Source organism: Protomyctophum bolini (assembly GCF_963924005.1).
Source record: "Protomyctophum bolini genome assembly, chromosome: 11".
Lineage (NCBI taxonomy): Eukaryota > Metazoa > Chordata > Actinopteri > Myctophiformes > Myctophidae > Protomyctophum > Protomyctophum bolini.
Genome location: NC_137872.1, coordinates 11,892,430 through 11,916,897, shown reverse-complemented (window position 1 = coordinate 11,916,897; position 24,468 = coordinate 11,892,430). Strand labels below are relative to the sequence as shown.

Below are 24,468 nucleotides of genomic sequence, written 5' to 3'. Positions count from 1 at the left end.
CAGTAGGTTTGAACAGTTCCTAGAATCTCCGTTCACTTCCTCTTGTCTCTGATGTCATCTTCCTTTTCTTCCTCCGTGTCTCTGTCCATCCTTCCTCTCCTTTCCTTCCCTCGTCCCCTCTCTCTCTCTCTCTCTCTCTGGGGCACGTTAAGAGCTTTCTGTCTCTCGCGCTCTCTCTCTCTCTCTCACTCGCCCTTCCTCTCTCTTTCGGCATGTATGTGTCGGTGTGTGTGTGTGTGTGTGTATGTGAGCGAGCGTGCACGCACACGCCTGCGTGGCGCACGCACAGCGTTTTGTATAAACACCTCTCAGTGTTAACCCCCTGACAAAGGACAATTTGTGCCCAGATGTGCAGTTCAAATACTTAAGCTGTCTCCCATGCAGCACTTGTCCTTTGTGAGATGTGGGAGAGAGAGATAGAGAGAGAGAGAGACAGAGAGGAAAAGACATGCCCCTGGGACAGCGGCAAACGTAGTGATGTCTAGCAACGTGTCAGGATGTGTATTATGTGTGTGTGTGAGCGTGTGCGTGTGTGCGTGTGTGTGTGTGCGTGTGTGTGTGTGCGTGTGTACATGTCTGTGTGTGTGTGTGTGTGTGTGTGTGTGTGTGTGTGTGAGATAGAGACAGGGAGGACTCTTGGCATCCGTACAGAATGTATAGTTTTCTTAATAAAAGAAAATGTCTACGTGATTGATATATACGACTCGTGAATAGCCCCTCATCTCTCTCCTGTGGGCTTAATAAGAGGATCTCTCTCTCTCTCTCTCTCTCTCTCTCTCTCAGTGACACGTCCCCTGTAGACACATCAGAGAGGTGGAGGCTTAGTTCTGTCAGCGCCTGATCGCCCCCGCCCCCCCCTTCCCTTCTAAGTGGAGGAAGGAGCTCGCTTTTTCCTGCCCTAGGGCAACAAACAAGGGAGATAGTAGGTGTGTGTGTGTGTGTGTGTGTGTGTGTGTGTGTGTGTGTGTGTGTGTGTGTGTGTGTGTGTGTGTGTGTGTGTGTGTGTGTGTGTGTGTGTGTGTGTGTGTGTGTGTGTGTGAGAGAGAGAGCGAGAGAGAGAGAGCGCTGAGTGGAGGTTGGAGTGGTGGGGGGAGATAACTTCAAGTATAGGAAGTGTATAACGAAAAAGTGAACTTGACGAAAGATATAAGCAAACAAATTAAATACAGACTAGTAGTGCAAAGGTAAACATCAAAATGAAAGCCGAAAAAGTGTTCGACTGCGCTAAACTATAGCAGCATTAACTACTTGAGAGGAGAGGAGAGGGCATAGGGTAATAGAGAGGAGAGGAAAGGAGATAGGGTAATAGAGAGGAGAGGAGATTTAGGGTAATAGAGAGGAGAGGAGATATAGGGTAATAGAAAGTAGAGGAGATATAGGGTAATAGAAAGGAGAGGAGATTTAGGGTAATAGAAAGGAGAGGAGATATAGGGTAATAGAAAGGAGAGGAGATATAGGGTAATAGAAAGGAGAGGAAAGGAGATAGGGTAATAGAGAGGAGAGGAGATTTAGGGTAATAGAGAGGAGAGGAGAGCAGCAGGGTGGAACATGTTTGTCATATTTGGGGGTTGACATCATGGCTGGGAGAGGTGTGTGTGTGTGTGTGTGTGTGTGTGTGTGTGTGTGTGTGTGTGTGTGTGTGTGTGTGCGTGTGCGTGTGCGTGTGTGTGCGTGCGTGCGTGCGTGCATATATATAATATAATATAATAATTCTTCTAAACCTATTCTGGGGAACATTCACCAAAAGCAGCTGATCTACAAGGTCACAAGCTGTCATGATGTTGTGCTGCTGTGCAGCCTATATATTTTAGTTCTTTGATTTTATATATTGCTTAAATTAGTCCTTTAATGCAGACCGATGAAAATAAGGCAACATAAACCCATAAAAGTGTGGAAAACATCATTGGTTTGTGATCAGTTTGACTGCTTAATGAACGGCATCAGGATTAGGTTAAACCTGGCTGTTAGCCTGGTCCAAAGCATTAGTTTCCATGGTAACTAATGTAGCATCACTTTCATGAAACCGAATCAAGCCTCAACATATCCAGGTTAACTGGTTAAATTAATCTGGCAAGATTAACCAGCTTTCATGAAACCGGTTAATCGCTGATCCAGGATATATTAAATCAGGATATCTGTTAAATCCCGGCTTAATCTCCAATCCAAGTTTTGTGGGACGGGCCCCAGCTATACTTGTGCGTACGTGTGAGTGTGTGCACACTACACCTGTGTGTGTGTGTGTGTGTGTGTGTGTGTGTGTGTGTGTGTGTGTGTGTGTGTGTGTGTGTGTGTGTGTGTGTGTGTGTGTGTGTGTGTGTGTGTGTGTGTGTGCGTTTGTTCCTCCGTCATAATGGGGACACATGCTTGTTTACACAGTCACCTACAGAGGACCTCAAACAGTATGGGGACAAATGTGTAGGTCCCCATAACACAAATCATTCAGGAGGTAGGGGAGAGGTTGCTGATGTGTCTGGTGTAATTTTTTTAGCAAGTCCCATAAAACATGTTTTCATGTTCATGAACACACACACACAGTTCATGACAAGTGTGTTAATAATGGGGACATCCCCCAGCAGGCGATAGTTGGTACTGCAGTGTGTGTGTGAGAGTGTGTGTGAGAACACAAAAACACTACTAGCCAATCACAGATCAGAGATTTACATAAGTTTCCATAAGCTCAAACCAGCGTTACGGGGACCGTAGCTAAGTTTGATCAACTGAACACATTTTGAATGGTGCACTACATTACAGGAGTTTTCACTGGGGGGGTCTCTCTGTACAGTACAGTACAGTACAGTACAGTACAGTACAGTACAGTACAGTACAGTACAGTACAGTACAGTACAGTACAGTACAGTACAGTTGAATGTAGTACAGTACAGTACAGTACAGTACAGTACAGTACAGTACAGTACAGTACAGTACAGTACAGTACAGTGGATAACAGTACTGTACAGTACATTACAGTACAGTGGAATACAGTACAGTACAGTATTGCCAAAATATGTATAGAGTCAATTTGTATTGGTGTTGGGGAGGGGGGCGGGGCGGGTGTCACGAGACATGGTCAAAGCATTGCCTGGGGGTCCCCAGCCAAAACACATTGAAGAACACAAGATCACCCCTGTCAATGATTAATATGGAGCAATGTGATTATAAGTGTAATAATGTAATAAGAGTAATAGTGTAATAAGTGCAATAGTGAAATAATTGTAATAAGTGTATTAGTGGAATAATAGTAATAGTGTAATAGTATAATAAGTGTAATAGTCTATCACGTGTAGTAGAGTAATAAGTGTAATAGAGGGATAGTGTAATAGGCTAATAAGTGTAATAGTAGAATAGCGTAATAGTGTAATAATTGTAATAGTGTAATAGTGTATTAAGTGTAATATAGTAATTGTAATAAGTGTACTAGTGTAATAGCATAATATGTGTTATAGTGTAAAAAGTGTACTAGTGTAATAGCATAATATGTGTTATAGTGTAAAAAGTGTACTAGTGTAATAGCATAATATGTGTTATAGCGTAAACAGTGTACTAGTGTAATAGTGTAATAATTTAATATGTGTAATAGTGTAATAGTAAGTGTAATGGTACAGTACAGTACAGTACAGTACAGTACAGTACATACCAGTGGAGTGCAGTACAGTGGAATGTAGTACAGTACAGTACAGTACAGTACAGTACAGTACAGTACAGTACAGTACAGTACAGTGGATAACAGAACAGAACAGTACAGTACAGTACAGTGGATAACAGTACAGTACAGTACAGTACAGTACAGTACAGTACAGTACAGCGTATTACAGTACAGTATATAACAGTGCAGTACAGTGGATACCAGTACAGTGGATAACAGTACAGTACAGTGCAGTGCAGTGCAGTACAGTACAGTGCAGTGCAGTGGAGTGGAGGGCAGTGCAGCGCAGCACAGTACAGTACAGTGGAGTGCACATTCGACCTCACATTCCGACCACTGTCTTGTGCAGAGATATGTCAGGACTGTTCAAAGCAGCTTTTTCAGAGTGCGTTAAAGTCGCCCATGTAGACAGTGAAACCAAACATTGTCATATTTAATAATACCATTAATTTAATACTATTGTATACTTGATACTAAAAACCATCTACTTAATTTGCAATTGATGAGCCTACATTGCAACCGGATTTAGCAAATGGACATAGATCAGAATGTACCAAAAATAGCGTTAACTTATTATTTTTGTCCATCTGTACTGTGCAAGCTTTATTGATTATCCTTGGGAAATTCAGGTGCCATACATATTGATATCAATGTTGATACATATTCCTAAATAGTCGCTTCCCTGCATGTTGTGGTGGGGTTGGTGACTAGCAGGTTCAGGAAAGTATAAGACAAAGTATAAGGGTAATAAACAGAGGAAGAACATAATTATGCAAGGAGAAGAGAAACCTCACCTCAAGTCTCTTTGCTGTGAGACATCTTACCAGGTGAAATTTTGAGCTACAACCATGGAAACTGACTGGCCATGGCGGACTAAGGTGAGGACATGTTCTCAAACATATAAGCCTGACTTACTTATTTATATTCAAAGTGAGATTGTTGCAGTAGAGGAAATGTAATCCAAATCTTTGTAGTTGTGCTCTAGAGAGGTTTGTGGAGAGGTTTTCAGCAACACAGCATGCCTTTTCCACTTGTACCCGACTTTTATTTAAATGTCCTAATCAGTGTAACATAAGTAGGCCTCACGTGGTCCCTGTGTTGCACATTAGCATGGGGTCCCCAATATGCATGTTTTAAGATGTGTGTGTATTTATGCAAGCTTGTAGGCAGAATAATTTAAACTTCAGAATACATGTATTTATATGTCCCCATGATGCACATTAGCTTAAAGTGTGTTATATATATCACAAAAAAGTGTGTTATAAATACCTACTATCTAACAAAATGGTATATTGGACTACATCAGGATGTTGTAATACTAGTAACATTATCTTACATGAGTCATTTCGAAACTTTCAATAAGTGCATTCAACATTGATAGTCAAGTGCACTACTTTCACATGCCTACATCTTGTCTTTTAAATATTCAATGAATCTTATTCTAAACAGATGTTGAATGGCATACCTGCAACATTCCTTTACTGGGGCTTATCAGGCTTAACATTATGGTAATGTTTTGGGCCAGGCCAAGCCTTGGGCTGGACCAGTTTGGGTCCAGGCTTTAATTGTCAGGCCCGTTGAGAACTCTAACAGCATGTATGTTCCCTTGACGCACATTGGCCTAAAGTAAAGGGCATTAAAAGTCTAAATATTGTACATCACATAACTGAAAGTGTGTACTGAATACCTACTGTCCAACATCATTTGTTTCTTTTAATGTCCTAATATCTAGTAATATCAGTTTAACAAGTGCACCTCACGGGGTCCCCAAAATGCATGTTTTTAGATGTGTGTATTTATGCAAGATAGTAGGCGGAATAATTTAAACTTCAGAAGACATATATGTCCCCATGATGCACATTAGCACGGGGTCCCCAATATGCATGTTTTAAGATGTGTGTGTGTGTGTGTGTGTGTTTATGCAAGCTTGAAGGCAAAATAATTTAAACTTCAGAAGAGATGTCCCCATGATGCACATTTAGCACAGAGTCCCCAATATGCATGTTTTAAGATGTGTGTGTGTGTGTGTGTGTGTGTGTGTATTTATGCAAGCTTGAAGGCAAGATAATTTAAACTTCAGAATACATGTGTGTGTGTATTTATATGTCCCCATGATGCACATTAGCTTAAAGTGTGTTATATATATCACAAAACTGAAAGTGTGTTCTAAATACCTACTATCTAACAAAATGGTATATTGGACTACATCAGGATGTTGTAATACTAGTAACATTATCTTACATGAGTCATTTCGAACTCGCTTTTATCCAAAGAAACTTTCAAAGTGCATTCAACATTGATAGTCAAGTGCACTACTTTCACATGCCTACGTCTTGTCTTTTAAATATTCAATGAATCTTATTCTAACCAGATGTTGAATGACATGCCTGCAACATTCCTTTACTGGGGCTTATCAGGCTTAACATTATGGTAATGTTTTGGGCCAGGCCAAGCCTTGGGCTGGACCAGTTCGGGTCCAGGCTTTAATTGTCAGGCCCGTTGAGAACTCTAACAGCATGTATGTTCCCTTGACGCACATTGGCCTAAAGTAAAGGGCATTAAAAGTCTAAATATTGTACATCACATAACTGAAAGTGTGTACTGAATACCTACTGTCCAACATCATTTGTTTCTTTTAATGTCCTAATGTCTAGTAATATCAGTTTAACAAGTACACCTCACGGGGTCCCCAAAATGCATGTTTTTAGAGGTGTGTATTTATGCAAGATAGTAGGCGGAATAATTTAAACTTCAGAAGACATATATGTCCCCATGATGCACATTAGCACGGGGTCCCCGATATGCATGTTTTAAGATGTTTGTGTGTGTGTGTGTGTTTATGCAAGCTTGAAGGCAAAATAATTTAAACTTCAGAAGAGATGTCCCCATGATGCACATTTAGCACAGAGTCCCCAATATGCATGTTTTAAGATGTGTGTGTGTGTGTGTATTTATGCAAGCTTGAAGGCAAAATAATTTAAACTTCAGAATACATGTGTGTGTATTTATATGTCCCCATGATGCACATTAGCTTAAAGTGTGTTATATATATCACAAAACTGAAAGTGTGTTCTAAATACCTACTATCTAACAAAATGGTATATTGGACTACATCAGGATGTTGTAATACTAGTAACATTATCTTACATGAGTCATTTCGAACTCGCTTTTATCCAAAGAAACTTTCAATAAGTGCATTCAACATTGATAGTCAAGTGCACTACTTTCACATGCCTACGTCTTGTCTTTTAAATATTCAATGAATCTTATTCTAACCAGATGTTGAATGACATGCCTGCAACATTCCTTTACTGGGGCTTATCAGGCTTAACATTATGGTAATGTTTTGGGCCAGGCCAAGCCTTGGGCTGGACCAGTTCGGGTCCAGGCTTTAATTGTCAGGCCCGTTAAAAACTCTAACAGCATGTATGTTCCCGTGACGCACATTGGCCTAAAGTAAAGGGCATTAAAAGTCTAAATATTGTAGATCACATAACTAAAAGTGTGTACTGAATACCTACTGTCCAACATAATTAGTTTATTTTATTGTCCTAATGTCTAGTAATATCATGTACACCTCACGGGGTCCCCAAAACGCATGTTTTATGGTGTGTGTGTGTATTTACGCAAGCTAATAATTCAAACTTCAGTAGACATTTATGTCCCCATCATGCACATTAACATGGGGTCCCCAAAAGGCATGTTTTAAGTTGTGGATATGTGTGTGTATTTAAGCAAGCTTGTACCCTGAATAAATTAAACTTCAGAAGACGTCTGTCCCCGTCATGCATTTTAGCCTAAATTGTATTAAAAGTCTTCATAGACCACATACAAAATGTGTTTGAATGCCTACTGTCCAACATACTGGTGTATTGGACTAAATCAGGATGTTGAAATACTAGTGATATTATTAAACGTACAATAAGTGAATTCAACATGCACATTCACATGCCTACCTCTTGTCTAAAATATTCAATGAATCTTATTCTTCACAGATGTTCTACGACGTGTGTGTATGTGTGCACCAGGGGATGGAGCCTGCCCCACAGACACGCATGGCTCCAGCAAACCACCACAAAGAGTTCACTGACTCAACTGACAAATTACTGTGCTTACCAAGCACCAAGACGTTAAGGTATCTATTCAGTTCATCTGAAGACAGTGAACAAGAAGATCCTCTTTCACCAAAGTTGAGGAGGACCAAAAGCTTTCATGGCTCTGATGAACTCTTTGATTCAACTCCAGACAGTGAACAAGATGATGTTATTTCATCACAGTTGAGGACCAAAAGCTTTGATGACTCTGAAATATTGTATTCAACACCAGACAGTGGAGAGGAATATGTCCCAAACTCCAGTGAGCACAGTGCCTCAGAATGTAGTGACTCAATCCCTATAATAAAGAAAGCTCATCGAGAGGAATATGTCCCAAACAACAGTGAGCACAGTGCCTCAGATTGTAGTGACTCTATTCTAGGGATTAAAGAAATGAAGAAAGCTCATCAAGAAAGATCAATCACTGGAGACGATGATGATGCGTAACTTATTAACGTTTGGAAAAATATTATTTTGTTTTGAATCAAGGATGTTGCTCTTGAAATAAATCATGGCATAACATTATAATGGGCTGTATTCCTTGTGAATACATTACATGCATGTTGCATTCTAAATTGGAGACTTTCTACAAAATTTGGGACCCTTATTTGAATCATATTGGAACCACACTGTCTGCCACGATACTTGGAGGTTTTCCGTACCAACCTTAGATATCTTATATGCCAGCATTCTTCCCTAGTGGGTGCTCTGCTTTGGGTGGGGGCTTGTCTGCCCTTTGGGTATGGGGGAATGGTCGCCCGGGCAGGGGTCTCGATGCGTTGCATCTGGGCCGCTTCTTGGGGCGGTGGCCCTGCCGCCTGGAGGGGTGGCGGTTGTCGCCTTTGAGTGGAGCATGCATGGGTCTGCTCTTGTTGTAATGATTTGTCTGCCTTTTTAATATATGTATTAATGTACTGTATGGAGGTATACCCTGATAGGGAGTCTATAAAAATTTGAAAGTCACTTATGTCATTATGTCATTATGGTTCATTGTCCTTGTCATGTCTTTGTATATTCAATCTTTTTATTTATAATAGTGTTGTACCTGAGCTGTTTTTGTTTTTGTTTTCTTTTGTTTGTTATTATGTTCTTGTTGTGTAATGTCTGTTTGTCTTTAAAAAAACAATAAATATACTTTATAAAAAAGAAAAAAGCATTGTCATTTTTTTCCTACTATGTTTACCTTATTCTTTCCATCCACACACACACCACACCATGTTCCACACATCCATCACCACCACACCACTGATCACTGACTCCACACCTCATAGTTGTCCTCTTTAAGTTGTAATGTTAAGGCCTGCATAATAAATACAGTTTCTTACACTGTTGCTCTGTCTCCTGCATCCCAATGTTTGACATGGCCAAGAGCCAGCTATGACAAATGGTCAGCTATTTTTCAATAGCTGACATTAAAAAGAATGGTAGCAGTGAAAAGCTAAGGTGATGTGTCACGCGTTCTTAATGGTTTAAGTAAAACATTCAGGTCATATACATGTCTGTTGAGTTCCTGAAAATAGACATATTGCCCTAGATATTGCCCTACGTTATTATGGCCAATACATCTTGTCTTTTTTTTTATTCATTACAAAAGGATCTACATGCATACATCATTCAGTGCATTTAATGTTCAACACAATTATATTGTAAAGATAATGTCAAGTATCAATCCAGTAAAATCTAGTGAACATATTATATGCTCTTTCCTCAAAGCATCCAGTGCCCAGCTGTCTTCTCTAGCCTCTCCTGTGAGACAGACTCAGACAGTTTGAGGGTTATGTTACAGGGTCCACTCTGAATCTGTAAGTCTGTATCTGTACGCCAAGCTTCCTGCATAAAATTCAGTATGAAACTGATTAGATGTCCCCAGGACATTGAGTCCCCATTTTGGTGTAAAAAAACAGGTGTGTGATTTATGCAAATTAAGTCCCCACAATCGACGGATTAATATAGGTCCCCAAGATGCATGGTCAGGACAAGTCTGTGAAATTACTTCATCCAATCTAGAATCTGAGGTGATAGTTGTGTTAAAGATTTTTTTTTTAACTTGCCTGATTTTTTTCAGGCCTGTGGGACCACTGGAAAGTGGTGTCCCCAAGAGTGATGGCCCTGCTGTTGGTTCCCACACTTCATGGAAACCAACTTGTGTGTGTGTGTGTGTGTGTGTGTGTGTGTGTGTGTGTGTGTGTGTGTGTGTGTGTGTGTACATAGCCCTTAAACTAATGCTGCCGCCTTTGTTTGAAAATGATCCATGTTCAGGGCTGCACACAACTTTTTTGGTCTAGTACTCAGAGGAGCACCTGGAGGAGTTACTTGGTGCTCCCAAAATGTGGCGACCCGTCTCGCCGGATGGATAAAAGAGGGATGCATGAATAACTTATAGAAAAACGATATTTATTGGATAAGTGGGGACTGGGGAGTCAATGGAGAGTACTCTAGATTCATCCCATTATTAAAAAAAATATAGAGTTGCAAATTGCAGCTATAGGTCCATGTGTGGTCCAGCCCTATATGCATATTCTAATACAAACTTCTTAATACTTCCTAAGGATAATATGAGCTTCAAAGCAATATTTAGATACTTTTATTTATTTATTTTTATTTAAATAGCCGATCTACTAGCTCACAACATGCTGCGGAGGCGACACGTTGTGAGCTTGCAGATCATACGTCAGGCTTCCCTTTTGTTTATAGCCGAGGTCGATGTACACAGTCAACACAGAGTCAGACAGTCAGACACACATGGCTCCTCGGTGCAAAAGAAACAATGTACACTATACCCGACTTTACGATAATAAGGGACAGTATGTCGGGACACAGTGTTGATAATCTTCACGTTGTGCAGCAGCAGTGCCAGTCCGCAATGCTTTGTACTCCTCCCACTCCACTATGTCGGAACTAAAACCTGTACCCGTAAAAAGTCTGTGGCCGGTGCCTAGGCTGTGAGAGACGGCATCGCACACGAGCAACTTGCTCCAGCACCCGGAAAACAAACACAAGCACAGCGGCGAATGGGAAGAGTGCAAAGCATCCAAAGCATTCCCTTTTACAACTTTTACTTTTTAGTTCGCTCCACATCTGAAACGGGGAAGCTTTTCTATAGTAAACTCCTATCCTCCTGTCAACCGCCCTCCTCCCAGCAGCGAGCAGCATGGAATCCTCCCTCGTTTGAGTAAGGACGTGCTGTGATTAGCCACAATGGCCAGTGCACTTGTGCAAGACGTTCTGTGATTGGCCAGTAGTAGCTACTTTGAGTGGCAGTCAGTGGGAAATGCTCTCGCCACAGAATTTACTAGTATTCTGGCCATAATAATAATTCTGGGCGGCCCCAGCTGTTGGTATGCAGAAGCGCTTCCCGGCGCTTGATTGACAGTGCATAATGAATTTTGACGACGCATGTGCACTGGCGCACCGCCTGTGTGCAGGTCTGTCCATGTTCCTTCCTCTCTATTAGAGGCAGGGAAGAGGCGGGGCGGGCAGGTAGAGAGATAACTCTCTGCACCTCTCCGGCCTCATCCTCCACTCTACTGCATGTCAGCTGTGTGTGCATGTGTGCCTGCGTGCGTGCGTGTGGGGTGGCTATGTTCTGAGCAGTAGTCAGAGCGGTGGAATGACTTGCTATGACCTTCAAATTGTTGCTAATGAACTTTAATAGGCGTGCATGCATGAGTGCGAATGAGGTGTTCATGTAGGCCTCAGCTGTCTGGTATTTACCATTGTAACGAGCTTCCTCAACTGGCTGCCTCTCAACAACACCATATTACACACTGGAATCTCTCTCTCTCTCTCTCTCTCTCTCCTTTCACTAAACTCACACACTCAGAGTTCTGGGCCCGTGGCGCTGCACCAACACCATCATGGTGGGACCCAGCGGGCTGCCCCTGGTGGGAGGCTAGCATGTGGACGGAGGGACCCAGCGGCCAGGGCTGCCCCTGGTGTGAGGATATAGCATGTGGGCAGAGGGACCCAGCGGCCAGGGCTGCCCCTGGTGTGAGGCTATAGCATGTGGGCAGAGGGACCCAGCGGGCTGCCCCTGGTGTGAGGCTAGCATGTGGGCAGAGGGACCCAGCGGGCTGCCCCTGGTGTGAGGCTAGCATGTGGGCAGAGGGACCCAGCGGCCAGGGCTGCCCCTAGCCTTGCGTGCTCAGTGTGAGGTTGGCAGCGGCGGGCTGGCAGGGTCCAAGGAGGATGGATTCAGGAGCGGTTCACTGCCCGGTCACTGTGATACTGTATCAGCTGGGCTAACACTGCAATTAGGCTCAAAGGTGTGAGGAATAGCTACTGTAATCAGATGGTCTTTGGTCTTCACGTATACGTACTGTGTGTGTGTGTGTGTGTGTGTGTGTGTGTGTGTGTGTGTGTGTGCGTTTGTTCTTCTGTTTGTTTGTTGTCATCACCATAGCAACTTTTTTTATTGACCGATAATAACATTATCCTTTTTATATTTCAGCAGCCATCTGTTTTTTAGCTTTTAATTTCTTCACACTGAAGATTGTGCTGCAGCATGGCATCAATCATTTCTTTACTTAGTTATGCAACACCCCCACTCTCTCTCTCTCTCTCTCTCTCTCTCTCAGGTGGTCTTTCCATTGCAGTGTGTGTAAATATCACTTTTACCTCAGCAGGTGTTCACAGTAGAGCACAGGTCACACAGGATCGCCAGTATAAACTCACTGGCCCTCAGGGACCGAAATATGTGCACGCATGCACACACCACACACGCACACACACACACACACACACACACACACACACACACGCTCGCGCGCGAACGCATGCGCGCACACACACACACACACACACACACACACCAGTATACGCTGTGGCCCAACAGGATACATCCAGCTTTACAAACCACATAAACCCAGGCGGGCCAGGTGTGCAACCTGCCCTCTGCATGGTTTTAAACACAGCATCCATCCACTACAAAGACTTCAGCCTCGCTATATAAGACCTCCTCAGATCACTGCGTCTGCTGAAGTCGGTCCTCGTTTTAACGCACGCGGAGGTTACTTTAAGGCACTCTAATTTAAGACATTTGTTTAAAAGAAGGTCTTTATTGTGTAATAATGGCCCGTTGACTTTGGCTCGTCATGAAGTCAAGGTAAAAACGGCACCGGCGTGCTCTGGCACCCCCCCGTTCGCTCTGCCGTCGGGGTCGGAGGTCACTGGAGAGCGAGAGCCCTCAGGAGGAGCAAAGCCAAGGGTGTGTATTCTGTACTGGGAGAGAGCCAGCGGGGCTTTGGTATCACGAAGAGAAGTACAGGGAAGCGCTCATCGTCCTCTCTGCAGGCCTCCTCCTCCTCTAGTTACTGACCGTCTGCAGCGGTCATCGTCCTCCCTCCAGGCCTCCTCCTCCTCTAGTTACTGACCGTCTGCAGCGGTCATCGTCCTCCCTCCAGGCCTCCTCCTCTAGTTGCTGACTGTCTGCAGCGGTCATCGTCCTCCCTCCAGGCCTCCTCCTCCTCTAGTTGCTGACCGTCTGCAGCGGTCATCGTCCTCCCTCCAGGCCTCCTCCTCTAGTTACTGACCGTCTGCAGCGGTCATCGTCCTCCCTCCAGGCCTCCTCCTCTAGTTGCTGAACGTCTGCAGCGGTCATCGTCCTCCCTCCAGGCCTCCTCCTCCTCTAGTTACTGACCGTCTGCAGCGGTCATCGTCCTCCCTCCAGGCCTCCTCCTCCTCTAGTTGCTGACCGTCTGCAGCGGTCCTCGTCCTCCCTCCAGGCCTCCTCCTCTAGTTACTGACCGTCTGCAGCGGTCATCGTCCTCCCTCCAGGCCTCCTCCTCTAGTTGCTGACCGTCTGCAGCGGTCATCGTCCTCCCTCCAGGCCTCCTCCTCTAGTTGCTGACCGTCTGCAGCGGTCATCGTTGCCATCAGGCTGTAAACGCCTCCATCCCCAAAGGAGCACCTCTGGGCTTTCTGCCTGCCTGGACACAATACAAACCCGTCCACATCCACTCAGCCCTATATTCAAACGTTTTCTAAAATAGCCGATCGCAAGCTCACGACGTGTCACACAGCGAGGCATTGTGAGCCCGTGGATATGTTGGAGCGGCACTAGCCGCTCCAACGAGTGGCTTTGTGTGCTGACCTCATCACATTTGTGATGACGTCTATGGCCGTTCTTAGCCCAAGGATTCTTTTCTCGTGCAAAACAAAATGCTTGCAATGGATTCAGAATCATGAAAACCCCCTAGTTTGACATGTCACATGATATACTTAAAGCATAATGAAATTTAGAAAATGTTGCCTTATATTGGTTGTTGATGGTTGATCAGCAGCTGTCAAAAAATCCCCCTAGGGTGGTTTAATATATAAACCAATGTGGGATATGTTAGTAGACACCTTTACAAACACATTGGTGAAGAAAATTCTTGGTAAGAAATGTATTCCCAGATTTGACATTATTCTGATAATATTCCCTGACTACAGTACAGTCGTGAGACCAGGTGCGGCTAGAAAAGCTATTTATCGTCCCCTGGGCACCAGAAATGATTCCCCCTTAACACGTGTTCAGTTTCCCAAGGCCGCTGTCTTTGTCCCTGAATGGGCAGTGCACGGATTCTCAGGCCTCCGTGCGCAACACATCCATGTGGTCAAGGCATGCTCGCACACATCCAGCTGCCGGTCAGCTTTACTATAGAGGTTGTTTAGCAGTCAGTCACGCAATGCGGTGTCTGCGGAGTGTCTTGTCTAATCTGCGGCATGTCTGGTCCAATGAGCACTTTCCCTCGTCCAGTCGTCCACCCTTAACCCATTCTGACCTGAGATCAGATTCTAAAAGTGTCTTCTACATCCTGACAGTTTTCATTCTGACCTGAGATCAGATTCTAAAAATGTCTTCCATGTCAGTCGCTCTTCGTAGCGAGCTCTATGAGCTTGTGGATCTGCTATTTTTCAATAGCTAAAGCACGACATGATGCTAACACCGAAATGGGTTCCCGCCCAAAATGGGTTAACTTGGCGGGCCGGCTGGCCGGCTGGCTGGCGGGCAGAGCAGGTATCGTGAAGGCAACGGGGCTGTAGCTGGCAACGGCCCGGTGCCTCGGCGTCCCCTGTCGGCCCTCCAGGGAGGGACAGGGCGCGTGCCAAGGCCTTTCATGTCATAAATATCCTCCCTAAACAGCCCTAGCGCTTTATAATTACATCTCCTTCATCTCCGCTCCTCGCTCCTCTCTCACACTGCTGCCTATTGTCCAGCTGAACACTCTGGGAAAAGTGTCTCCAGATGCTCCCTGCCTGCAGTCTGTGTGTGTAGTGTTTTATTTATTTGTGTGGACACGTGTGATTATAATACTGTATGTACTGTATGTGTACAAAATAACGTGTGTGTGTGTGAGTGTGTGTGTGTGTGTGTGTGTGTGTGTGTGTGTGTGTGTGTGTGTGTGTGTGTGTGTGTGTGTGTGTGTGTGTGTGTGTGTGTGTGTGTGTGTGTGTGTGTGTGTGTGTGTGTGTGTGTGTGTGTGTACTCAATAGCGTAGTTATCACCCTAGGCAGGTTCTGCCGTTACACAATGGTTTACTGTATCTGTGTCCATAGTACCGTCCTAATAGACATTAGCAGCGTGAGCTGGTTATTCCGTGTGAGCAGTGTTAGCCAATAGTGGACGTTAAACCCGGGATATTAAACTATGCCCCAGTTAGTCAGCCTCATAAAGGTGTTTTCCATCGCTGTGTGTTACCCACGATGAGTCACACACACCAAAGTATAAATGCTTCTGTTTACTACGACCTCCACAGGCTTCGTTTATGCCACAATGCACAGACATGGGTTTTTGGCCTCCATGTTGTAGCGGCGCAGTCTTGCTGTTTTCCTGTGTATCACCTGCGGCATTGGCATTGTTGCCATTGGGAAGAAACCTTGTATCTCCTTATTTCATTCGTTTTTAAGTCAATTCAAATAGCAAGCTTGTAGATTGGCTATTTTCATTTTAGTTTTTTATATCGATACAAAAAGGAATGGTTTTGGACATTCCACTCGGCCACAACGATGTGCACCCCTCGGGGGATGTGCTTTCAGAAGCACAACTTGAGGCCTGAATTATAGTTGTTGCTCTTATGACTGATTTATACTTAGTTACGTGCCGGTGACGCACACTGATCATTGCAGATCTACAAGCTCTATTTTCGGTGCACGCAAGTTTAACTCGGGCTTAACGCATCAGTAAACTGGGGCTAAATGCATTGTAATCCCTGCACAGCAGAAAACACACCAGCGCTCTGGCATGTTTAGCCTGTTGGTGGTGACTCGCACTACACATGACATCACACTACACACTGCACACTGCACACTACACTACACATGACATTACACTACACACTACACACTGCACACTGCACACTACACACTACACTACACATGACATTACACTACACACTGCACACTGCACACTACACACTACACTACACATGACATCACACTACACACTGCACACTGCACACTACACTACACATGACATTACACTACACACTACACACTGCACACTGCACACTACACTACACATGACATTACTGCAGAGTGTCCACCGTTTCCCAAAGCATGCTGGGACTTTGTTTGATTCTGGAGGAAACCATTAGATTCCATTCATTTCAGTAAGGCATGGAAATCAACTTGCAGAGACTTGAAACGTGCTTATCATGGGTAATCCAACACGACAGCTATATATTTGTCTTACCCTTGTAATGTATTTTAAAGCACAGATTAGTCCCTGGAGAAAAGATAATTTTATGAAGAGAATTCAAACATCCATAATGTATTTATGATGTTTGGCCAACACTGACTGAAGTTATTCTCAAGTGCGGTATAACACAACATCCCCTGAGTGTTAAACGTTGCTTCGGTATCCTAGCCCAGCGGTCTTTAGTGGTCTGGTTTCAACACAGTCGTCTTAACAAGCAAGGCTTTTAGACTTGCAAAACCATTGTCCTTATTTGCCAAAACCAACAGTTTGAATAACCGTGTGGGACCGTGGCAGTAAGCAAAGCAGCAGTCCTCCTACAGGCCTCACAGCGTGAAGCTTCCACCAGTCCTCCTCCAGGCCTCACAGCGTGAACCTTCCACCAGCCAAACCATGCAGCGGCACGGTGCTGCCAAGCCTAAACACACTGTGCCTCAGAGAACTGGGAAGTTCCCCCCGACGTTTCGGTGTCGTTGCATGATTTGGGTTATTGTTAAACCGCATGCCTCGACTCCTCCGCACGGGGGGAGAAGCCCGGTGGACAAGTTCCCTCGTTAAAGAAGGCAGCACGCAACTCAACGGAGCGCATACGTATACGTACGCTACGCCGTAAGTTCTCCGGTCCATTGAGAAACACAAAGACATGGCGGCGGGCTCACGCGTCATTAAGGAGCCCCCTCTGCGTTAAATGGCTCTGCCGAGCGCGGTGCCAGCGCTCATGGAGGTTAGTAATGTAAGCAGCAGCACACAACCGGCCGCCTCCGCCACGCCGCCACGATAAGAGGCGTCTGCTGCTGCTGAGCAAATAAACAGATGAGACTTCGGAGAAGAGAGAGAGAGGGAGGAGGAAAAACAACAAGCACTCCAGCTGCAATGAGTAGGCCTGATTTCTGCTAATGGATCAAACCCCCGCAAACCACATTTTACGGCTGTTTGGAAGCAACAATGCGATGTGACTGTTCGTGAGAGAGAAAAAGGTGTGTGCGCACACACACACACGCACGCACGCATGCACGCACACACACACACACGCGTGCATGCACACGCACACACGTTTGCAGGTTGAGGCCTGAGCTTGCAGATAAAGGTGCACCTATTAATGCCGTTTGTATAAACAGAAAGACTATCATATTTTTGGTAGTAAAAAACTTTTATCTGTAGTGATGCGCGGTATCGCCTAACACTGGGAATTTTGTAGCATGCATTATTTTTGATCTCCTCATCACAGAGCACTACATCATGGTGTCTCGCCGTCACGATGATTATCTGTTGTCAAACGTCACCCCGTCCGTCCGTCACACACACAGGCCCTCGTGTGTGGCTGGACTGGAACACTCCACATGAGGCTATAGGTAGTTACCCACAACACCCACACAACCCCGTGAATTCCACCCAATGGGTGTGGGTGTGGGTGTGTGTGTGGGTGGGTGTGCGTGCGTGCGTGTGTGTGTGTGTGTGTGTGTGTGTGTGTGTGTGTGTGTGTGTGTGTGTGTGTGTGTGTGTGTGTGTGTGTGTGTGTGTGTGTGTGTGTGTGTGTGTGTAGTCTGGTAAACATTTGACTTGAGCGGGGATTCCTGCCCCGGGTTCTCACATAAAGGATCCTTCTATCTCTTTCTAGTGGTAATCATATAATCACACCGACACCATAGTTGACTCACATTATTATGGTGGCGTCATTTTCACTTGTTGCCTTTTCCCCTGTACACACACACACACACACACACACACACACACACACACACACACACACACACACACGGTGCCTGTCCAGCCTTGATTGTGTGTGTGTGCATGTACGTATGTATATGTCTGTGTGTGTGTTGTGTAAAATGAAGGAACATTGATAGCTTGCACGTCACACACACACAAACACATAATAACCCGAGCAACGTTTAGATGAATGATGTCATATAGTACACTGACCTCCAGGTATTACTAGGGTTCCCCAATTAGCGGCCCGCGGGCCATCTGCAGCTTTTTTTAGGTTGGGGGGTCCCAGATATAAATGGCATTAAATTGGGGTCAGTATAAACTGGGGGTCCTTTTCAAATGGGGTCTTGCCCTGAACATTAATTTCAAGGCAAGACCTTGACCTCGCGCGTGCCAACTCGGCCCCCAGCCTGGTACCGTACTCAAAATATGGCCCTTGAGGAAAATTAATTGGGGAACCCAGTGTAGTTGATGAATGATGTCATACAGTACACTGACCTCCAGGTACTACTGTAGTTGATGAATGATGTCATACAGTACACTGACCTCCAGGTACTACTGTAGTTGATGAATGATGTCATACAGTACACTGACCTCCAGGTACTACTGTAGTTGATGAATGATGTCATACAGTACACTGACCTCCAGGTACTACTGTAGTTGATGAATGATGTCATATACAGTACACTGACCTCCAGGTACTACTGTAGTTGATGAATGATGTCATATACAGTACACTGACCTCCAGGTACTACTGTAGTTGATGAATGATGTCATATACAGTACACTGACCTCCAGGTACTACTGTAGTTGATGAATGATGTCATACAGTACACTGACCTCCAGGTACTACTGTAGTTGATGAATGATGTCATATACAGTACACTGACCTCCAGGTACTACTGTAGTTGATGAATGATGTCATATACAGTACACTGACCTCCAGGTACTACTGTAGTTGATGAATGATGTCATACAGTACACTGACCTCCAGGTACTACTGTAGTTGATGAATGATGTCATACAGTACACTGACCTCCAGGTACTACTGTAGTTGATGAATGATGTCATATACAGTACACTGACCTCCAGGTACTACTGTAGTTGATGAATGATGTCATATACAGTACACTGACCTCCAGGTACTACTGTAGTTGATGAATGATGTCATATACAGTACACTGACCTCCAGGTACTACTGTAGTTGATGAATGATGTCATACAGTACACTGACCTCCAGGTACTACTGTAGTTGATGAATGATGTCATACAGTACACTGACCTCCAGGTACTACTGTAGTTGATGCGTATTTTCAGCCATGCAATAGTTTTGTCACCGTTTGTCCCTTCAAAAGGGGACAACCGGAAGTTTACGGAATGCATTGGAGTCTATGGTCTTGCGCGAGTACATGAACCACGTGACCAGGCTGTTTTCTGCCCCCTCAATGTCGTAACTCTGTCTCATGGCTCTGACTACATGACTCTTCCTCTCCCCCTGCTTCGCCAGGGCCAAGGTGAACTTCCTATTCCCCTTTGGAGCCTATACAGCGTGTGTCTCTCTCTCTCTGCCTCAGAACAGCATGTGCATTGTCAGGAGGAGGGGTAACTCTGTCTTCTCTTAAGGTTAGAGGGGCTACAGGTAGCGGAAAGGACAAGATTAATCGCCCCCCCCCCGACCCCCCACCCCCCCCCCCCGACCCCCCACCCCCCCCCCCCCCCCCCCCCCCATCAGAGACAGGCCGGTGGGGTGGCAGGTGGGGGGGGGGGGCGAGTGGGAGTGGGATCGATAGACTGAGAGATAGGAGATATAAGTGGCCTAGTGGTAGAATTAGAGGGAAGGAGCAGGTAATGGAGAAGGGGGAGAGAGTCTGAGGGGGGAAAAAGTGACAGCGAACAGATAGAGAGGAAGTTGGAGAGATGAAGAGAAGGGAAGGACGTAGACAGGTAGAGACAGGGCGGGGGGCGGGCGGGGGGTTAATTACCTGTGCGAGCGTCTTTGTTGCGCTCTGCGAGGACGGGGGTGCAGGGAGAGGGAAGACAGGAGGAGGGGAGGGAGGGAGGGAGGGAGGGAGGGAGGGAGGCGGTCACAGTAATTACCCAGACGCTCGGCGGCTAGCGGCGCCTTTGATCCCCAGGCAGTGCGGCTCAGGAGGAGCTTCCTCGGCCTCGTCTTCATCATCATCATCATCATGATTGAGTTGGGGTAAAACATTACATTTGGGTTTGTCGTCTGTTCCGCCGAAATTTGTGGTTGTGGCTATTACGATTTGCGTACAATGCATACAGGATAAATGGATAAAAGTAATTTAACTTATAGCTTACGTAATGTATGTAAGTGACTTTACAGGAAAAACAAGGCCAAAGTCGCTCATAATAGCCAGACATGGCAACACTGGTGAGAAGCAGTGAGGTAAGGTAATATTTAATATATTTAAAGTTTACTTCTATTCCACTACATCTCAGAGACAAATATTATACTTCTACTCCACTACAATTATTTGTAAACTTTAGTTACTACTAGTTAATTTTAAATTTTGCATTACATTATTATTCCATTATTAGTGGATGCCCACATCCACCCTCTCAAGCCTGCTTTTTCACATCTCACATTTCACATCGACAAATACTGCAGCAGTCAGTTCACTTCTATACAATTTGGCCATTTGAAAATAGCCAATCTACAAGTTTACTCAACTCAACTCGACCATATAGGTCGACCTTAAGTGCTGTACAGGTAAAAAAAAATCTAAAACAACAACAACAATTAAGAAAACAAGACAAAGAAAAACACTGAGTGGATATGGAGGGGCATGTTGTTCTGCTCTATAGGGCCAGACGCTGCAAAGGCCACCTCTTACAACTAGTTTTCAGCTCCGTTAAGAGCTCACAGCTTGAAGATCTGCTGTTTTCAAAAGATTTTAATACTTTTTTATTACCTTGTGAAATGGGACATTCTGCATAATGAGTGCCTTCTACCTTTGGTACATTCTGATACCAATACTTTAGTACCTTTACTCAAGTAAACTTTGAATTCCGAACTTTGTACATTGCGGTATTGAGTACATTTTCCCCACCACTGAGAAGCATGCAGCTTATATCTGGGATGTGAGCGGAGAAGCAGACGGCCCCCGCGCTGCCGTGCAGGTGCTGCCCACCCGCGTGCGGTCGCTGGGCTGTGGGTGCTGCCTATAGCCTGCCTGCCGCAGATGTTGCTGTGACTAATCACTATATCAAAGTGCTCTCAGGTGCGCGGTGGCGTGCCGTCCGGCAGTCACCACCTGTGCCGAGCCTGATGTGTGCCAGTCAGTGTTTGTCATGTGTGAGATCGGCTGTGCAGAGTGTGCGCGTGACCCTTTCATCCTGTGTGTGTGTGTGTGTGTGTGTGTGTGTGTGTGTGTGTGTGTGTGTGTGTGTGTGTGTGTGTCGTTGCATAGCAGCACTGTCGGGCAGAAACCTTATATGTAAAAGAAAAAAATTACTTTTCAGGAAATCACAAACTCTTGTTAATACTTTTCATTGGTTAAATATGTATCAAACCCACAGACAGATTTAACCAGTTTCAACGGACTGTTGCTATTTTAAGGGAACGTTTTCAGAATTTCTAAAATAGCGACGTGACAAAGACAACAATGCATAAAATAGAGCATGCATTTATGAAGAAAAAAAAACAGTCGAAATATGGAGATCCAAGGTTTCTTCCCAACAGCTACGCTCTATAACACAAGTGTGTGTGTCCATGCATGGGCGGGAGGGTGTGTGTGTACACAGTGTGCATGCGTGCGTGCGCGTGCATGCATGCGTATGCCCGTGCGTGCGTGGTTGCGTGTGTGTGTCACGGCGGTGCGTGCGTGCGTGTGAGTCAGTGGGCCAGCTGCAGCAGCACACAGGCGCTACCTGTGGGTGCAGTTGGCCCACATCCACCCTCTCCAAGCCTGCTTTTTATTCACTGTCACATAAACAAATACCAGCAGAGTCAGTTCACTTCCAAAACCACTCAATAACATCCTCAGATCTCTCCGCAACATCTGTTGACCCGGGCCTTTTACCTACCTTAAGTTCACATTACACAACACTCTGGTGTTTATTATGTCCGCCGTGGCGTGCAGTGAGAACCCTTTTCTGCCATATATACGCTCTTCGATGTCTTAGTGACCGCGTTTCACTTTCACCCAGTGCGAGAATCACCCACCCACCCACACATTTATTATTTTGTACAAGCCTGCGTGTCTTCACTGGCAATGCTTAGACACATGCAGACAGACAGACACATATTTAATCACGCGCACGCACTCACGCACGCACACACTCATGCACGCTCGCACAGACACACACACACACACACACCTGGGACAGGCTGAAACTCGCCCATCATTCACTCAGCGGGTCGTGCAGTCTACATCTTCTTATGATATTCCTGACCTCCCTTTTTATTGTTTTTCTATACCGTTTCCCTATAAGACGGATGGTATGTGGATGATTTGATAGACCAATCCAGCCTGGAGCAGCAGAGAGACGGTATCGAGAGGAGGAAGGAGGGCGAGCGTCGACACGATCCCCGGCGGTGGACCGTTTAATCTGCCGTGCATTTAAACGGCCACGATTAGCAGCGGCCTAGCCGGCCCCCTGTTCCTGCCTCGCCGCCAAAGCACAAACTAACTAACTCAGGCGCACCCGTCCCTCTGTTTGTTTTCTCAGCAGCCCTTGTCAAAAGATACACTCAGAGGCGAGGCTTTGATCGCAGGGCCCAAACGACAACAAGGTCACGCATATAGAACTACACGGCGGGTTTTTATAGAAAGAGTCACTGACGGAAACCTCAGAGGAATGTTGATTTGGTCCAACGATAACCTTGTTGTATTTAGGCCCTATTCCTACGTCAATTATGGTATTAATTACCGTTAACGACTTGTGTAAATAAATACTGTCACTTTCAACTGAGAAGTAGAGCAGTGTATGGCAGCAACACAAGTACAACTTTCAAGTTCAGTTTGAATGTGCTGTAGTTCCAGTTGTCTGTTGGCCAGCATGGTGCTAAATGACTAGGCTTCACCCTTCACTGAATCCTACAATCCCCAATCTGGAGAGTCCTAGAGTAGACTATACTGATTACCGTACTTAAAACATTAAATCAAAAAAATACAAATTTCTATCCTTTTATCTTGATGTATAATTTGTATTTATTTAATTCTGCCTTCTTTTAAAAACATTCTAAACAGAAAAATCACACCCGTGTGAAGTGAGGCGCGCTCTTATCGTCTTACAACTCATCTAATTCTAATATACTAAAGTCTAACTCATGTTGCTATGATTAGGTGATGTAATGATGATGTAAAACAAACGGTGTCAAAACAAACATTAATTTCTCTTCATTGTCAATGGCGTTAAAAAAATAACATTGAACTAAAAACAATCAGTAAACCTGGCTGTATATGGGGCTAGCGCCCCTCAAAAATCAGACCTGTCTGAAGTGTGTGGTGCAACAGCGCCCCCTGTTGGTACCCTAAACATAGGGACATACAGTCATAGGGATGGACATACAGTAGGGAGGGACGGACATTGCTGTTCCTTGGAGTGGTTGCACCACCAAAAGAAAATATTTGGAAAAACATTCAATCCCGAAAACGTTTTGCCATTTTCGCCTGGAACATGGCATAAGCGATCGCTTGTGGCTCTATAACTTCATGTGGGACTGGCATATTTTCCCGTCCATTTGGACTGTCTCTGGACTGACGAGGGATTGACTCCACGTCTCTGGGCTGTGTGGAAGAACCTGTGCTGTCGCGTATATGTTGGACACGGCGTGTCTGCGTTGGAGGGAAAGCGTGTGTGTTTTGGTCGCTGGAGATTGGTTAGATGTTGTGATGGAGCTGAGCCGGTGCACATACAGTATACAGGTGGACCTTTGGAATTTGTGCATGTGCGTGCGTGCTTGCAATGCTGCGCATTTGCGTGTGTGTGACGTGTGTGTGTGTGTGTGTGTGTGTGTGTGTGGCTTCGCCGGGGTCGTTCACAGTTCCCAGGCTGGTCTCCGTGGCTACACTGTTTGTTTGCCCATGAATAAAGGCCCTGAGACGACAGAGTTAACACAGCGATGATGGCTGCTCCATACAGCCTGTCATGCAGCACTTCCACACAGCAAACACACTCTCTGCTGTGTGTGGTTCTGTGTGCACGTGTTTACAGGAGCGCACAAGGACGGATGGGGGGGAGGGTTGGGGTAAAATTATAACAGGAGGTATTGTGACAATATTTATATCAGCGTGTGTAAATTGTTGATCACTTTCTGTCTAACCTCTTCCTTGCCCTTCTCCCCTCTCTCTTTCTCCTGCTGCAGTGACATTTTC

General features: G+C 45.1%; 1 protein-coding gene across 2 annotated transcripts in view; it reads left to right on the top strand.

Annotated features, from left to right (window-relative positions):
• prkar1b (protein kinase, cAMP-dependent, regulatory, type I, beta) overlaps positions 1 to 24,468 on the top strand; it is a 123,719-nt gene that overhangs the window by 53,676 nt on the left and 45,575 nt on the right. For both annotated transcript variants that reach the window (XM_080775425.1, XM_080775426.1), the window contains one exon: positions 24,459 to 24,468. This exon is cut by the window's right edge and continues 52 nt beyond it. In XM_080775425.1, the coding sequence (XP_080631551.1) occupies positions 24,459 to 24,468 (10 nt within the window). The remainder of the gene's footprint in view (positions 1 to 24,458) is intronic.